Genomic DNA, 18311 nt, shown 5'->3' with positions numbered 1-18311 from the left:
GCTTTTTAATAAATCTACCTATGATGTATTGTACTGTTACATCCTGTTGACTACTTGCAACAATTTTGCTCCCAGATTAATTGCCGCCATGCTATAGATCTGAACTACCCCCAGATTATTTTAATAAGACATGGCTGTCCTGAGTCCTGATTCTTGACATTATTAAGCATATAAACTTAATCAATTCTTACTTAATTTTATGTCAACTGTGTATATGTCATTTTCCTTGTCCGAAAACTGTATATAAGTTATTAATAATCCTCTGCTATTAAACAATGTTATAAATCTCAGTTATTGATCGAGTAGATAAAGATACAGATTATTCTGTGAAGAAAACACGTTAACTGCGAGTCACAGACAGTTCCCATTCTTCCGCAACACCTCCGTCTGTGACAGGTTGCTGGACGATTAGCGTCTCGGGCTAACATCTCTCTAGTCATGCTGCCTAGGAAGGTTGTTCCCAGAAACACGCTAATATGGTCTTTCTAGTCGTCATGAGCCCTGTCTTTTTTAACCGCAGCATTGTCATCCTTCTCACTTGAACCTAATTTTGGAGCCTCATTCTGCCACGAGGAGTTCGTTTCCTCAATAAACTTCCTGGTACTCTCCTGCGACTTATTCATCTTTTCCATCTCCATCTCACCGGCTTCCTCTATGCCCATGGTTGGCATCCTAGAAACGGAAAAATACATGTGAAAACCTCCTGGAAAAGGCTCAATCTCCCAAAATCACAGGAAATGGGAGGGGCTTGGCCTTCCACTTATTATTCCGTCTCATAATATTTGCCTATTTGCGTAAAATGTTTTAACGTTAGAAGTTTCTATACCAAACCAAAAGGACCACTCTGAAGCGAAAAAAAAAGTCGAGTGTAACTCGAGCATATATTACACAATTAGTCACAATGAAAAAACAGAACCTAACCAAGACGAAAGAGTGATGATTCGGCCCTGTTCTTTTGGACTTAAAGTCACTTAATTTAAGTTCACTTCAGATCCTATAAGTTCGATTCGATTCGATTCGAGATCCTATAAGTTGATTCGATTCGAGATCTTATAAGTTCGATTCGATCATATAAGTTGATTCGATTGATTCGATCCTATACCTCACTTAATTTAAGTTCACTTCGATCCTATAAGTTGATTCGATTGATACGAGATCCTATAAGTTTGATTCGATTCGATTCGGATTCTATAAGTTCGATTCGTTTAGATCCTATAAGTTCGGTTCGATTGGATCGATTAGTTTGGTAAAAAAGAACATGGCCGAAATGCTGATTTTCTTTTTGCCAATCAAGTATAGTTCAGATTCTAGCGAGAAGGTAAGCGAATAAGGGCAACTAAATAAAAAAAATTCGAGAGTACACCGTAGAAAAACACAAAATTTAATCTAAATAAGGCCAGATGAGATGACTTAGATGAGTAAGCAAAAATTCGAAATTCCGGAGTTTATTCATAGACAAGGCAAGTAATCGGCCATTACACTTATTGTATAATGACTTATAACTTGATCATCGTACAATGCAAGTAAAAGTAAAAGAGCATCAAACAACAAACTTCAATAATCGATTTCAGATTTTCAGTATCGCTAAGGCTTATTTGACTTTTTTTTAAGTATAGACTAAAAAAAAGTCAAATGAGACGGATTAACTGAAACAGGAGCGACTATCAAGCGGCACTAAGCAGGGTAAGGGCGGGTTTGGTAGGAAGTTGAACAAGATCTTGAATGCTATAAGGAGTGCAAACCGCGGAGTTGTTGATGCATTGTCCACCCAAAATACCATGACCGACTTGAGTCGGATGAGCTGCATCCCAAAATAAGTATTCATCTCGGTTTTCGCATTTATTCCCCAACCATTTGCATGCTATTAAGGTATGTCCAAGCAACGTTGCTAGCTCGCAGCATGGACTCGTCACATTTGTTAGCCCTGCATTGTCAAGTAAATCGTCAATGGCCTCTACTTAATAATGTATCCCTCTGTTGTTTTTTTAAAATTACATTAGTCATTCTCACCGTAGTTAGAAGGATTAACGATGGCATCATAAGTAAGATCGTAAGCTTTGCCAAGCGAGAAGTACGCGTCACTGAATTCAGAAGACAAGCTTTGGATCATCTCTTGAAGTTTAGAGTTGAACTGTTGTGCATTCGTGTTTTTACTGTCGATACACTCTCCGTTCTTATTGTAATAAATTGGAATGCAACCATAGGGAGGACCCTCAAATACTACTATCTTCCTTGCTCCCAAACTGTGCAGCACCTACATGGTAACAAAATTTACCTTTAGATAAAATTACGCACCAAAAAAAAAAAAATAGTATGAATTTTATCGTTCAAAGATTTAAAATTTTTTAGGTAGTTGCGGTCAAAGTTTACAAGTTTGAGCTCCAAAAAACAAGTGGCTTTGGAATATGAGATTTGAGACGATTACCTTTATCTTTTCGGACAACTGTAGAGCGAGGAGATCAGCAAACTCTTGAGGAGTATAGTCTTGGCTTGTATTTGTAGCAGCGCTATAATAGTTAAGGAGGTAATCATTGTTCCCAACCCAGATAAAGAATATGGACTTAGCTAAATGTTCTTCAAGTTGTGCTTGCTCCGGGAATGCTGGTTTCAGAATATTATTTTTTGTCCCGTTGAATAATAGTACTTGTTCTCCTAAATCCAAACAATTCTGCAAAATACCGAGTAATTTGTTTTAGACTCGCATTTTTTGACATTTATTAGTTTTGTAATTTCTCGAAACTTAAGGTGTTCGTCTACAAATCAGACATACGGATGAGTATAATGTATGTAAGGCCATAAAGGAAGGCAAGTGATTTTTAAATAAGCATTTCTTACCTTTGGACCAGTTTCTGGTAGAATACCGCCACCCGCTGAAGCATAATTGTATCCGGTTAGAGAAGGTGGCCGAAATGGTTGTTTAACACGGGCCGGATATGGCAGCCCAAGGTACTCCGCTACAAAAAATACCACATCAAAGTTAATTCCTTACAAAATCATTATTCCATGTATCATTATACGGACCGGAGTATATATTAGTTTTTCTTCGTAGTTAAATATTTAAATTTTTTTTCCGATATACACACATAACTTTTACTCGTATAATTTGTATCTATATCAATTACTCACATAGTCTCAAAAGTAAGAACAAATCAACCCAAAATTAAATAAGATAATATTTTGTCCATACCGATAAAGTCAGGGACATTTTTGCCATTCGTAACCCTTCCGGTGGAGACGCTTCCCGGAAAGTCGATACCGTAAGGTTTGTAATTGGCCTGAGCGGGACGAGGGAGAAGCAACCAATTGTTGTTGCCACTATCAACTAAAGAATCTCCAAACACATACAATGCGGGTGCAAGAGGTTCTGATAAACATTTTCCCAAGTAAAAACTCGAAAAACTTAAGACAATAAAAAGCGCTACTAATGACTTCATTATCATAGAAAAAAAAAAGCTATAGAAAATAAATTTTAATTAGAAAAATGAAGGTTATTGTTTGATGATAATGTCCCTATAAGATGATTGTATTTATAGTGAAAAAACAAAGCAAATTATTATGGTTGTGGATTTTAATATCTTATTATAATACTTCGTTTTGGATTAATCTTTAGTTTATTTGTGAGTATCCTATATAGGAGTATTTAATTAGCACATTAACAGATCACAGAATCACAGGATGAACTCTGCACGTCCATTTTATGTTATTAATATTATTATTTACTTATGCACATTTTCCGGCATCAAAAGAATGACGTGTTAGAAGATTAAGGTAGTAGTTGGTTATAAGATGAGACACGAAAATGGGACATAGAATCCTGACTCATATTATGGTCGCTCTCCTTCACTAGAAGCTTCAGATCAATTAATGTACCTCGAGACTATTGGCATTTCCAAGGTCTTATCAGATAAAATGATATAATAAGTGTATTCTATAATCGTGATCAGCTATGGCTATACCATGACTGTCCACGATTGGAAGAGATAATTAATGCTCCATATATACTTTGATACAGTACAAGTCAAACAAAGACCCATAGAATATTATATTGGTGATTTAAGTGTAATTACTGGTATTTTAGCGTATTCCAGGCACTAATATAAGGGGATCATATTGTTCTATTAGAAAAGCGTAGCCGATTCAGACATTACATGTATTTTAATCATTATTTGTTTTCTAGAGTAACATATTAGAATTTCATTCTTTCTTTTCCTCCCGGAACTTGTCAACTAAACTAGTATAACAATTAACATTATATCTATGGTTTGTTAATACTTTTATCACAAATTTTCATCAAATATTCAATTAAGATACGAAGTACTATTATATTTTAGCATTTTAGTAAAAAGAGAGTATTTAAATGGGAAAAAAATGATAAAGAACGTTACTTTTCCTATAGTAATTCTCACATTTTTACACAATATCGTTGTAGTTTAGTGATTAAAACATAAGTCTTTTACCTACTTTAACCGCATAAAAGTCATGAAACAATTGATAGAACAAATATAATTATCTTTATCGCAAATTGAAGACAATACTAAGAAGGTTGAAATTAAATTAGTTATATTGAGTAGGACTCTCCAATGCTCTTCCGATGAATGCAGAGGGGTCCGGCCCCCGCTGATTTTTCAAATTTTTGTTCAAAATTATTATCCGCCGATCCCCCTGATGATCAAGTATTAAGTATTTACCCACGAAGTCAATAGCTTAGACCTCGAGACTTGGTGTTTGCTCTAAAATCCGCCACTGGATGAATGAATGATACACGGAGTAAATATCTACAGAGTACTACATTGGAGAAAATGAATGCGAATAATCCGCGTGGTGTGGATATCATATATCAGTTCCATGTGCTTATAGTTACGAGTATGACACTTTCATTTTTATAAACAAGAAAGAGATTTGTTTGACTTTGATGTTATTCGAGGTGATCATTATTGGATGTTTAATTAACGAGGGGTTCAATTCCCATACCATACTTATTATTATACTATTCAATACCGTTTTGTTTAATTCATTGTGGATCGTGTGAAATGTTTTTTTAGGAGTAATTATTGGGGAAGACCGTTTCATTATGAGCCGGTGGTGGCGTAGGAAGAAAGGCGGTGGCGGAGGAAGGTGGTGGTGGCGTTAGTGCGCCGGTGAGGGAAAAAGATAGATGTCAGATATTTGGGGTGTTTTTCTTCAGGGGGGAGTATGAATGAGGGGTAGAGTTATGAGTTTAACAATGTGTAGATAAAATATGTTACCGACTGAAGTATAATGGTTGGTAAAATGGGTTAAAAGGTCGTGACGACTAACGACTGTTATAATTTTGTCGATCAGTATTTTATTCGGTTGGTAATTAAGGCTCTGATTAGAGCTGATCAAGTGCGGGTCAACCCGTTCGGCCCAGCCCGTCCAGCCCGCTTTGTAAACGGGCTTGGTCAAGAAATTTTAAAAAATAAATGGGCAACGGCTAACGTAATCAGGCCCGCTAAAATAAATGGGCGGGCTTGGACTTGAGAAAATTGTCCATAAGCAGCCCGCTAGGCCCGCTATTAATCTTATGCTTTTATTTTATATATAAAAAAAAAGAATAACTTATAAATTACAAATTTAGAATATATAGATAGAGTAGTATAATTAAACTCCAAAATTTCAAGTAACTTAATAGATTAAACTTAAATTCCTAAAGATACTAAACGGCCTACACTCTAAACCTTAACCAGTTAACCGTATAAATTTTGAACCTTTAAAATCTAAAAGACTAAACCTAATACATATAAAATACTAACCGGGCAAGCCGACATCATTGTTTAGTAGATTTATTTTTGAATTTAAATATCTAATTAAGAGTAACGAAGACTACTATTTTAACCAATTATCCGTATAAATTTTGAACCTCTAAAATATAAAAGACTAAACCTAATACATATAAAATACTAACCGGGCAAGCCGACATCATTGTTTAGTAGATTTATTTTTGAATTTAAATATCTAATTAAGAGTAACGAAGACTACTATTTTCTAACCGTAAAATGTTTGTAAATTGAGCGACGTTAGACTTCTATGATTTTAAGAACAAAAGTAAATTAATTTTATATAGGCCCACGGGCCGGCCCGCTTTCTTGTAGTGGGCGGGCTTGGACAACGGAATATGGCCCGTTGTAGCGGGCACGGGCTACAAATTATGGCCCGCCGGACACTTTTTTCATGGTTTGGCCCGTCCATGTCCGGCCCAAGCCCGCTAATGATCACCTCTAGCTCTGATGTTGTTGCTGTTGTGGTAATTACCGTCCATTTATACAATACCGACTATATTTTGGTCGGTAAAATATTTTACCGACTGAATTTTTGTCCGTCACTAATTATTAGATGCTAATGCGTGTTATTCTTGTAGTGGTAGGGTCATCAGTCCATAGCCAAGAGACCTGCGCGACAGGTTATGGCAAAGGTCCCCATAGTCTTGTTCAACACCACTACACCCAGCATTATTCAACACCAGTACTACACCCAGCCGTGTGCTTCAGGCATAAGGGCAACTTGACAAATAACCAATTTATTCAAACGAAGGAACTGCTGCACTATGGGGGAAAGGCGAATCTAAGACTGCCCATCTTGGACGATAGGCATCCGATCTTTGTCCGGGAGTGAGTACATGGTTATCAGGCTTAACTTCTTAAGGGAGGAGTCAGTAGTCACACGTATATTTGGGGAGGAGGGTTGTCGTTGAAACAAAGTCATCAATAATTGTAGTAGGGACAGATGTTGGGGTGTTTTTCGCGTGGGTACTTTTTCGACCCATTATGTCGAATAAGGAGGAGGATGGAATTACGAAGGAAAAAAGGAGAAGGCAGTTACCCGAGTAAAAGAATAGTGATTAGAAGAAGATTATGAGAACATGATTAAGGGAAGAGAAGGACGGCAGAAGAGCAACAACAATCAGAAGCACAACACAAAGGACCGAGTCAAATAACCACCTCCTAATTCTAAGGAACTGTTGGGAGGATCAACAGAGAGTGTTGCTGGCTGAGCAGAGCCAGCTACGTTTAAGGCGCAATATATATATATATGAAGGGTATCTACAGAAGCATACTCTAATATCAGAACTCATATTAACCTCTATATACTAAGCATTTAGCCACCATTACTGCTCTGTATACGCTCAACATTTACTCTGAGAATATTACTCCTCCCATATTATATTTAGTTGGTGGGAATCTGATTCCCCGAGCGGTTATTTCCGATTTGGGTTTTCCGCCTCAACAATCTTTTGTGTCAATCATTTACTTTCCTTTGCTTCGTTACTTACGTTACGTCAAATTCAACAATTAATATGGTTTTAGACAGGTTCCTTTAGCCGTGCACTTTAAATACAATATTAGGCAACATTTACCAGAACAAGCACTAACCAAAATATAAAAACGAAGTCAAATTTAATGAGAACAAGAACATATATACCATAGAACATTGTACAATTTATGCTAACCTTTCTCGCCCTTCTATCAGCAACTTGGAGTAGAAGAATCCAACTCCTCTTCGGGACAAGCTCCATTGTTTCACAAAATGAAACAAATTCCTAAACATAGAACGACTAGATAAGTATCTTAATAACTAATAAGGGACTCAAGATGCATTATTACTTTGCGGCAATTGAGTACCTTCAATTTAGCTTGTGAAGCCTTCCGAATTAGTATCCTGTCATCCGGTTGAACATTTTCTGTAAGTTCGCCGAAGTAGTATGGCACCTAGAAGATAAATAGTTTATGACAGATCATTCTCTGCAGATTAAAATTTAAAAGTAGCTAGATGATCAAAAGCCGATCAATCAAAATATCAAAATCATGGCATATGCACAAGTAGCGGGAATATTATCTCAAATCCACAAAGCTTGTAGTGTCTCAGACCAATAGGAGTATAAGCCAAACGCCTTACAGTGGAGAGACTGGAGACAGGTCCACGAAAAATGACATTAAAAGGAGATAAGTCCGCCAAAAAATTCAGTTTTAGCTGTGTGGTATCTTGTTAAAAATACTGCACTCTCATCAGAGCACATGAACTGATCACAAACATGACCTTTTCCGTAATGTCCAAACTTAAAGGAGATTTTTAAGGATTAATCATTTAGTAATGACAACACAACCACCTGGCGAGTAAGTAAACTATCTTATCAATTGTTGGGGCACAAAAAGTCTCAACCTGACAATGAGGACTTGCAGCTAAATAGACTGATATACTATAAACTGAGGAAACACGATAAGTTGACACAAAGGCAATGAGCTCTTGTGGCTCACTTACTGTCCCATGAACTGAGAGATCACTAAAAGGCATTACCAGGCTGATACCCATACACTCCATTTGTCGGAAAACGTATTGCACAATTACAACTATAAGATTCCAAAACTCACTTTACTATCTTCCGTATACTTGGAACACTACATATAAGTATATAACTGTTATCTTTCAATTAGTAATCAATTGAATCTAGTTGCTGAAAACACAATAATAAAGTAACTTAGAAATCCATGTGCATCCGTTCACAAAAACCTGCAAACACTAATAGAAAATACAAGTTTTCAACCCGTAAGCAATCCTACAAAGCATTACAAGGTAATAGAACACAAGTGATAACTGGAGAGGGGAGGTTCTTGGGCATACGCTCCTTTAAGTCGTCAGATAGGCTGAAAGAGTTGATTAAAATCGGCTAGAGTAGACTAAATGTCATGGAGAAGAATCCCTTTTCTCATGCCTATCAACCTAAATATCCTCTTTTAGAAAGCAACACGACATCAACAAAACTAAGTCGCCAAAACAGAAGCAAAAAAATCAAAAACACAAAGGCAATACTACATCAACAAAACCAGTTGCCTAAGCCACTAGCGTACTAAAGGGATTTAGATCGGAAATTTAGCCAAAACTGAAGTCTAATGATGACAAACTAAATTTTTCCAACTAAATTAATTAATACTTCGTGCAAATAAGAAAACGACTGCATTTGATAGCTATATAAGCCAAAAGTTTCATCCTTTGCGCTAGCAGCCGACTATCAACTAATTTAAGTTTCTAAATGTTAAGAGTATAAAACCGATCTTGGGACTCCAACCATAAGCTTAAGCTTTTGGTTAAGATGGTTTCTTGACATGGTATCAGAGCCAGTGTGACCTTAAAGGTCACGGGTACGAATCCCACCCTCTTCAACTCTAAAGTGGAATATTAGCACCAGGTATGGGGAGAGGCGGCCTCCAGTTGCATCCACACTTCAAGCCCAAAGGACATTCGTGTGAGGGGGCGACCGGGCGTGTTAGAGTATAAAATCGATTTTGGGACTCCAACCATAAGCTTAAGCTTTTGGTTGAGATGGTTTATTGACACTAAACATATGACATCAAATGCAAACGAGTGTCAAACACAAATACTTGTATGCAACTGTTTTACACTACACTAAACTAGTAAGAGAGCGCTTCTATTTAGAGTTACCATACCTTTTAACAAACTAAATCAATTCCAACCATGACTAATACGAAGTACTCCCTCCGTCCAAATCATTTGTTTACCTCTGATTAAAATACCACTCGCAAACAATAAAAAGGGTAAACTAATGATTGAGAAGATGGGATTCTCCGCCATTGCGAATAAATAAACCTACCATTCCCAGCTTGACAACCTACCAGTTAAGCTAACTGACATCGTAAAAATTAAATAAACCGATAATAAGTGAATCAAACATTACCAGGAGGTATTTAAGAACCCTAATTTGCTGACCATCTCCTCGCATTGTTGCATTGCTTCGCTACCTTTTTTGATTGACTCCTGAAATCATCAATTAATAACACCATAATACTACGATTAATTCTTCCAAAATAGCAACCAAAAACCCTAAATTAGCAAAACTAAGAATCATGGCAGAATTGACCTGATCAACTGAAGAATTGGGGGCCAAATTGGTGAATATCGCGTCCTTGTTCAAAGAGAGATGGTAGCGTCATCTCCGCCGTCACTGATTCGCCCATTGTTGATGTTCTTCCAACGGATTAAATTGATGCGCGCGAAATTGGGGGGAAACTGATTTTGTCCAGTAAACGGACACGCTCATTCTCGTGTTAAGTTCGTGGCGACCCACTAACCCATTATGTCGAGTTCGGGTAATTGTGCATATTTTTCAGTATGCACATGGATCGGATCGGACCGGGTCGGGTCAAATCATATATAGATATGTTATCGAATATTGAGTCCGACCACCAAGGCAAGTGTAAGATTGAGTCGTCAACATTTGGGTTAAACATTTTGAATTGGATCAATTTAGATTTTAGATTTTATTTGTACTAGTTGTTGCTCCGCGCCCGGTCCAATTTGGTTATATGTTTATAGAACGTCGTTGTGAGGCATCGAAATAAAAACGATAATTCCCTTTCACATCGGTGGAAACGATGGTAGAACATAGTAATTATTATACTACATGTAAGACAAGCGCGTAAAAGAAAGACATTTACATAAAATACTTTAAGCACGGCTTTAGAATAAACACAAATCGAAAACACATGGCCAGTAAAGGAGACATGTTTCCTCTAAAAACTAAAGTACATTGTGCAAACCAGACTACATCATGATATGCTTACAAAGTTACTACTCTGAGTGTTTCTTATGGTAGGCGATTACAACAGTTTGAGTGCAGAGCGCACAAGGAGAGATGAACAACAGTGTAGGCGCATACAACCATAAGCATTTGGCCTTCATGCTTGGCTTCATGAGGAACCCGAGCATAGTTGATCGACATTATAGATTAAACACACAAGCTGTAAACTCTCCTGCATTACCACCAGAAAATAATCAGATCTAACAAAAGATAAAAGCATTACATCAATGCCTTAAAAATATCAGATATGAAGCTTTAAATGGACTTGGGATTCGCAAATGGATATGAAGCATTTTTTATCTTTTAAGGTACGTGTAACATAAATCGCATATATTTCCCAAGAAAATGGCAGTAGTATAAGGCTTCAAATGGACTCGAATGGTCCCCCTCCCTCCCCCTATCCAACAAGTGTCATACTCTTTATCCATGTTGATATATTTAGTGTGACAAAGGATAACATCTGAACTCCCTCTCACCTGATACAAAACCAAATAGAAATAAGACGCACAAGCAATAAGGATAGGACTATCTTGTTAAATTATTTAGGTGTATCAAGATATTCAGATGAATGACATCCTATACACCAACTTACTACCATTAAAGTATTAAACTCATCGATTTATATTTCCCTTGCGCCAGCTTAATAAGTGAAACTCCGACTAAATATATAAACTTAAAGACATGTTATAGGTCTAACCTAACACGGTCTATAAATCTAGTAATTAGTCAGTCGAGTATAGACATGGGCATCAACAACATGACACTCACACTCTTTAAAAAAAGAATCTGAAATTTTCATGAACAAATTGAAGGTTATCCTTTCAAGTACTACCGGCCCATATCAAATTTTCATGAACAAATTTTCACACTCTTTAGCACTGGTAAGTTATCCTTTCCCCATAACAAAATAAACAAAACTCAGTTCACAATCCTATCAAGTACTACCAGCCTTTCAACCGCTCAACAATGCAAAGGAACCATTTCAGAGTCTAAGAGTAACAAAGAACGATAAAATATAGTAACAAAGTTACATGATCCTAATGCACAATATTTCTGGAAAGCGTCAATAAATAAAGCAGCGCCAGAGCAAACAAGTAGTATGAAATTCCGCAACAAGTTTCACATTAAGAAGGTTGGGGAAAGAGAGCAGAGACTGCATGAAAAACAAAGAGACCTCAAAACCTGAGAGGCAGCTAATGGGTTAAACTAAGGAGCAGTTGGGCCATGTTCAAGATTCTCAGACCTCACAAATGATCCCTCAGAAAGCGGGACAACTCCATCATGTCCATGAAATATGAACGCCGTGTCAAAATTAAGCCAGCTTCAAAAATCGGACCTTAAGCTCCACCTACCTACGCAAACATACCAATTGAAATGCGTCAGAAATAACAAAATGAGTGAAACAAGTTAGCACTATGTAAGAAGCAAGCTGCAGCGGAGTACTATACAAAGAAAGCAACAAAATGAGTGAAACAATTTAAGTTAGATCAATGACAAAATAATCAACATTTTCTTAATCATGAAGAAACATTTTAAAGGCGAAATCATTCCAGCAGATTTCTCGAAAAGACGTGACTTACAGGTAGAGAAAAGTCTAGCAAAGATGCGAAGGAAAAATTTGTTGGCTCGTCGATATTCCTTTGCATTGATGAAAATCATGGTCATCTGGTAGTGACTCTCCTGCTAGTTCTCTGAAGCAATAATCCATGTGCCGGAAAAAAAAACTGGTAAAAATGGAAAGATAGCTCGGGTCAACATTTATATGACGCGGGAACGAGATACCGGATTAGGAAAATATAAGCAATCATTCAAAGCCTCAATAGCTACATTCTATGTTTCAAACTGGATGAAGTGCGAAGGAACGGCTAACTCATCAAAAGAAACTAATAAAGTGTACAAAAACTTTAGCATTTATCAAGCCTTTTGGTACAATATAAACGATGTGTGCCTACAAGTAGAATGATTGTCAAAACCAGAAAGTCTGAATAACTTTATAAATATTGAAAAGGTGAAGTTGATCATTCTGTCCGGGTTATATTGTCAAGTAACACATGAAAGAAACTTAAAATTGACCTTTAAAAGTATTTACTCCCCACAGGTATTAGAAAATGGAGAAAGACATAACACGAAGGAAAAAATTTGTTAAATTATTGATAGAGGAGGCAAACGGAAGAAAGCTAGTTCTGTATATTTCATGAAACCATCAGCTAACTATTCATTTTAGTCGACCTTCTGTTGCATCAAAAACGCATTTACCAAAGAAAAATAGCATAGATCCTAAAGCTTAATTTCCAAAGTTGATACCTTCAGACAAGAGAGTAGAAGAATAACAACATAACCAAGTGCCTTAAGGGGTGATGTAAATGACTAAATGGTAGTGGAAGGGCCAAGGGGTAAAGTCGATGAGAATGATAAACTTGAAAGGAATATCAGAGTCCCAATTTAAGTTCTTATGCTTACGATCACCACCATATCATATAGATAGAAAAGGAATCACCATTCACCATATCAAGTAAGATTCGATTTGATATTGGAAAATTATACGATACGATTTGATATGGCAAAACTATGTTGTCGTAAGCGTAGTCATCAATCCAACTAAATATACGTGGTACTCATCCAAAATTGTCATTCATCTCCAAACATCATCAAGATCCTATTATGCTAAAGCTTATTAATCAATATTCTGAATTCCAGAAAAAACAAATCAGAGCTAAATCAGAACCCAGATCAAAAAACATAAAAGCAGGTAAGTTTTTTAAAAAAAAATTAATAATTAAAGTATTTAATTCCGTGATTCAACAAGTAAGTACTCCTAATACTCAGCAAACAATAAGCCCAAGATCAAAAGTAAAAGAATTTGATTAAATCCCAGAAAGCAATAATCATAATAATAGGGAATTCAAAACATAATGATGTTAATAAAACACCAGAGCAAACCTAACTACTCATATAACGGTCTTTACAAAACCTATAGGATTACCAACATCCAATACACTAATTGAACAATAATTTTTTTTAAAGCAATCAAAAGGAAAAATCAAAGTAAGAACAATATATCAACAACTACTTTTAATTTCTGACCTCGGATTGTAATCCATACCTTTCAAAACGCCGCTATCTGCATCAAGAAACCAAGTAAACCAGCCGCAGTTGTTCGGAAGTTCAATATATCCGCTCGGATTGTACTTTGATAGGCTTACCCGAATAAATTTCCTCCCTGAACAAAAAAGAGAAAAAAAAACGATTGTGATGCTAGGTTTGCAGAGGGTGAACCTAAATGAAGTAGTAATTGATGAGAATATTCATCACTAAATGTAAATAGGGTAATTAGAATCATATGGGGAAAGGCTAATTTCACAGTGCTCCTAAATTAGGAGTACTAAGCAGCACGAGATAAGGAAACTCAGGAGCATTAAGGAGCACGGGATAAGAAAGCAAATACCCTCGTTGTAGTATAATTACAGAGAAGTGTACAAGTCTCTAAAATCATAATCATTCTATGTTTCACTTAGCTTTGAAAGCAGCATGCAATCTTTCACTCAAGCTACAAAGCATCAATACCTAATGCAGAAGGGGTTCCATATTCTGATCCAAGATAACTTAAAAGAGGTTCCATCGCCGCGCCAAACCACATCCGCCAAGTAATACACCATGTAATGCCTGACCAGCAGCAGCCGATCTCTCCTGCGTGGTAATTGGTTTAAGAGTTGCAAACAAGTTTTAAATTGAAATTATAATCAAGATGCAGATATGTCAGATTTTTTCTATGAATCAAAAGATTCAGCATACTGTACCCTTGCATGCATCTGAAGACCAGCTTCAACCCAATCAAGTTCAGTACTCCGGGAAAACTTGGTGGCTGCAAGAGATCTGAAAAGATGTTTATTCTTCTGAGCTTCAGGGGGTCTATGATGCTGCTCGTTCAGCAAAAAACACTTTTAACAGTTTTTGATAACTGTCTCTCACTTTGACGGCATATGACAACGGGCTGCAAATTAAAACCAGAGTGAATAAGCATCAGAACAGGAAACAAAAACACTACTCATCTCTGAATAGGAAGATATTCATCACTAAATGTAAATATGGCAATTATAATTATATGGGGAAAGGATAACTTACCAGTGCTACTTGAACCATTCTGAGCCAAGTGGTATATCTTCAGCACGTCTTGTTCAACGGGATGTCAAACTAAATGGCCTTGGAGCATACAACAATGAAACTCCAGCAGCAGTACTGTCAGTGTATAGTTGTGTGTCAATGAGCAATGGCTGATGCAAAAAACACAAGCTACCGAATCAAACTGAGACTAAAATAATAAACTGATAAGACGTAAAAACGCAAAGTAATTTATTAGAACACAATTAATTAGGGTTAGGATCAACCCTTGTTTTCTAAGGGCACGCATCCACTCTGCAGCACGAGGCATTGAGAGACGTGGATGCGAATGAGTGGGGTAGAATGTAGCTGGGAGTTTAGGGAAAATGAAGGGAGGAGATCTTAAGGGAGGTTCCAAAAGCAGGGGTGAATCTTGGCTGTGGGCTAAACATAGCTACAGTGTAGCCAAGCCCTCTCTTGTTAAAGTATAAGGGAGAAATAGAAATTTTGGGTGCACTGGAACCATGAACAGTACCCACTTAAAGTCTCCCTTTCCAATTGGATTTCCACACGAGCATTGAAGCGGCCTACTGATGATTGAAGCGACCAGTTGAATAGCAAGCCCCACTCCACAGCCATTATGTTATTCAATTCCTGGTAATTGAATAGAACAATTGATGAGTGAATCGGTCAACACACGAATTGACGGGTCACCCAACTGAGAATGGAGTACAGATGAAAAAGTGAACAAGCACCTACCATATTATGAGAGAAAAGCAGGAAACTATTTTGCTAACGAGCGAGTAGCGACCGCCAACAACCACTGAATCCTAAGCTCATAAAAGCATCACCATTAAACATAGAAGGGTGCAAAATCAGCAAATTAATCGCGACTTATATCAGAATTAACAAGACGTAACCAAATAACATCTATAAAAAAATGATAAATTTAAAACATTCGATAATAACACTATAAACACCAAGAAAAGTAAAACACCTGTATTAGGCAAATACCTGTAGCCAGAGGCGACGATATATAATGAAAATGGAGAGCACTCTTCCAAGAGAGAGCACATCCACACAGGAGTAGTACATAACCTGATAAAGCAACTAAATTAAAACCCAATAAATTAAATAAAATCTTTAAAACACACATCTCTACCAACATACAAGAGGAATTGACAGCTGAATGGAACAATTCATAATTGAATATATCAACACAGAAAACGACGGGGAGGCTAAAGGGCGTAACTAAGTGACAAGGTAGCAAATGACAGAACATCTTTAAAGAAAGCCAGCATCAGAAATATCAATCCTGAAACGAGAAACTGTAAATATCAGCAAGAATAACCATAACACTAATTAAAACCACAATGAGAAATTCAGAATTCTCAAAATGACAACATCCACATTAACAAAAGCAATACATGGTCGCTAAATCGCTAGCCTTTGAGGAGAACTTAACGAATCTCCAGCTCCAAGCTCGTGCTCACAACTCCAGCCCCACAAAATAACCATCTCACAATAAGAAAAGAAATTTTTTGATGATAATCAACTTCTAAATACAAAAAACGATAACCAATCAACCAAAACTCAATACCCCATCACAATCTAAGCACCAATTTTGCAACACAATAAAAAAAAATAATCATGTGAGCGACATTCAAGACACCAATTTACATTGCCCCATAAAATCAAACCCAAATAAACACATTCCCAATCCCATAACCCTATCAATTGCGCAAATTAGGTCAACATTGGATGTCTAGAAAAGTACCTGAACAAAAACAAACCATTTCGAAACACGAAATCCCGATCCGTGAAAGCCACTGTTGAAGTTAGATCAATCAAGTGTCAGGAAATCTATGGGCGAATAAAAAGATTGTGAGTATACTGATTTATGAGCATAAGGTATACGTCTCACAGAACCAACATCATCTTAACACCCTAATAATAATAATAATAATAATAATAATAATAATAATAATAATAATAATAATAATAATAATAATAATAATAATAATAATAATAATAATAATAATAATAATAATAATAATAATAATAATAATAATAATAATAATAATAATAATAATGAAATCAAAGATCAGATTGAAATAAACAACAAAAATAGGATTAAGAGTAAATACCTTTGAGAGGATGTGATATGCTAGGCTTTGTTGAGAGATTTCTGAGGAGTGAAAATTGAGAGACAGATGAGAATGAGTGGAAGAAAAGTTTACAGTTGTGTGGCTGTGAGTAAGGGAGATATGGAGGGACGAGATCTGAAGGAGGAATCCGACGGTGGAGGAGGACATTGCTTGGGTCCTATTCATTGCTACAGTTCACTAAGTTTGCTCTTTTAAAGAAGTAAGGATTTGGGTTTAGTTGAGTTACGTGGAGTATGATGAGTATGTTTTGAGTGGGTTATTATTTAGGGTTATTTAATGGTAATACTCTAACATATTAGGTACCTTCTCAAAATACTCTATGCTTTACTTTAACTACGAATATTACCGACTAATGCACCCTTTCTCTTATAATAAAATTGGCCTCTTTTTTACCTGAGGCAGCAAGTAATCTCCACGGTGGGGCCTTTTTTTTTTTTTTTTGTTTATTTACATCTTCATTGTTTTCTCTATACATTAACAGTTTCACTCCCAAACTTGCTTTTCTCTCTCTATTTTTTTTTATCTTATATGAAATCTCAATCTCTCCTCTCTCTTTCTTCCTTATAAATTCTCTATACAATATCATCTTCTTCAAATTTCTGCCATTAATGAAGACCTCACCTTGTTGTTCATCAAATGTTTGGTTCACTTTAAAAGAAATCAAAATATTCAAATACCTACTCCGTATATTTTGTCTAGGGTTCCTAGGGTTCCGTCTTAGTTTCTTCGTTTTTTCTCCTCTCGATCGAGGCTTATCTTGCGATTTCAATCGTGAGATTGGTTTCATTCTTGGTTTTTGCTTTTCTCTCTTGTCTTTGTTTATGTTTTGTTGTGCAAGTGTCAATGGATAGTGGATCAACGAGTCACCACCGTGACGGGAAAGAGCCTCAAGGGTTGGAGGAAGGGGTATTCGAATGGGAAGAAGAGGTCGGCGAGAAGGAGAAGGGTGAGAAATTTCTACTGGTGGGTAAACTTTGGGCATCAAGATCGATCAATGTAAAGGCAGCGATTGAGACCATGATTAAATTATGGAATCCATCGAAGCCAATGATGGGCAACGTGGTTGACGCGATGGAAAAGACGTTTATTTTTCGCTTTGGGTCAGAACGTGATAAGGCTAGGGTTTTAGAAGGCCAACCATGGCACTTCGAGAAATTCCTATGGTGTTTCGATGAACCGTCACAGGTAGGTAAAATCACGGAAGTTCCTCTTTACTTTTTTCCCATATGGGCACGTATCTATGATCTCCCCATCTCGGGGCGAACCAGTTTAGCGAATGCTGAACGGCTTGGGAACTGTTTGGGAACTTTTATGAGTTTTGAGCATGACCCTAATGTAGAGCTAGATAGGGCAATCCGTATTCGAGTCCTCTATGATATCCGAAATCCTTTGAAAGCCAGTTTGCCAATTCGCATGAGGTCTGCCGTACAATG

General features: G+C 36.7%; 1 protein-coding gene across 1 annotated transcript; it reads right to left on the bottom strand.

The window, feature by feature from the left end:
* Positions 1-1370: 1370 nt before the first annotated feature.
* LOC141606419 (GDSL esterase/lipase 7-like) lies at positions 1371-7442 on the bottom strand. The gene is made up of 5 exons (XM_074425535.1): positions 3188-7442; positions 2836-2954; positions 2426-2668; positions 2011-2254; positions 1371-1924 (listed from the first exon to the last, which is right to left on the bottom strand). Exons 1-5 carry the CDS (start codon positions 3438-3440, stop codon positions 1665-1667), a joined length of 1119 nt encoding a protein of 372 aa, XP_074281636.1. The 5' UTR covers positions 3441-7442; the 3' UTR covers positions 1371-1664.
* Positions 7443-18311: the final 10869 nt, after the last annotated feature.

The sequence above is a fragment of the Silene latifolia genome, chromosome 10 (assembly GCF_048544455.1).
Source record: "Silene latifolia isolate original U9 population chromosome 10, ASM4854445v1, whole genome shotgun sequence".
Taxonomy (NCBI): domain Eukaryota; kingdom Viridiplantae; phylum Streptophyta; class Magnoliopsida; order Caryophyllales; family Caryophyllaceae; genus Silene; species Silene latifolia.
This window is presented reverse-complemented; position numbering and strand designations above follow the sequence as displayed.

Bases quoted from the DNA above. Each gene is read 5' to 3' on its own strand.
- LOC141606419 (XM_074425535.1), bottom strand. From the start codon at position 3,440: ATGATAATGAAGTCATTAGTAGCGCTTTTTATTGTCTTAAGTTTTTCG. The intron at 2,955-3,187 runs GTATGGACAAAA...TATTTTTTGTAG, and splicing joins AAATGTCCCTGACTTTATCG to CGGAGTACCTTGGGCTGCCA. The intron at 2,255-2,425 runs GTAATCGTCTCA...GTTACCATGTAG, and splicing joins AGTTGTCCGAAAAGATAAAG to GTGCTGCACAGTTTGGGAGC.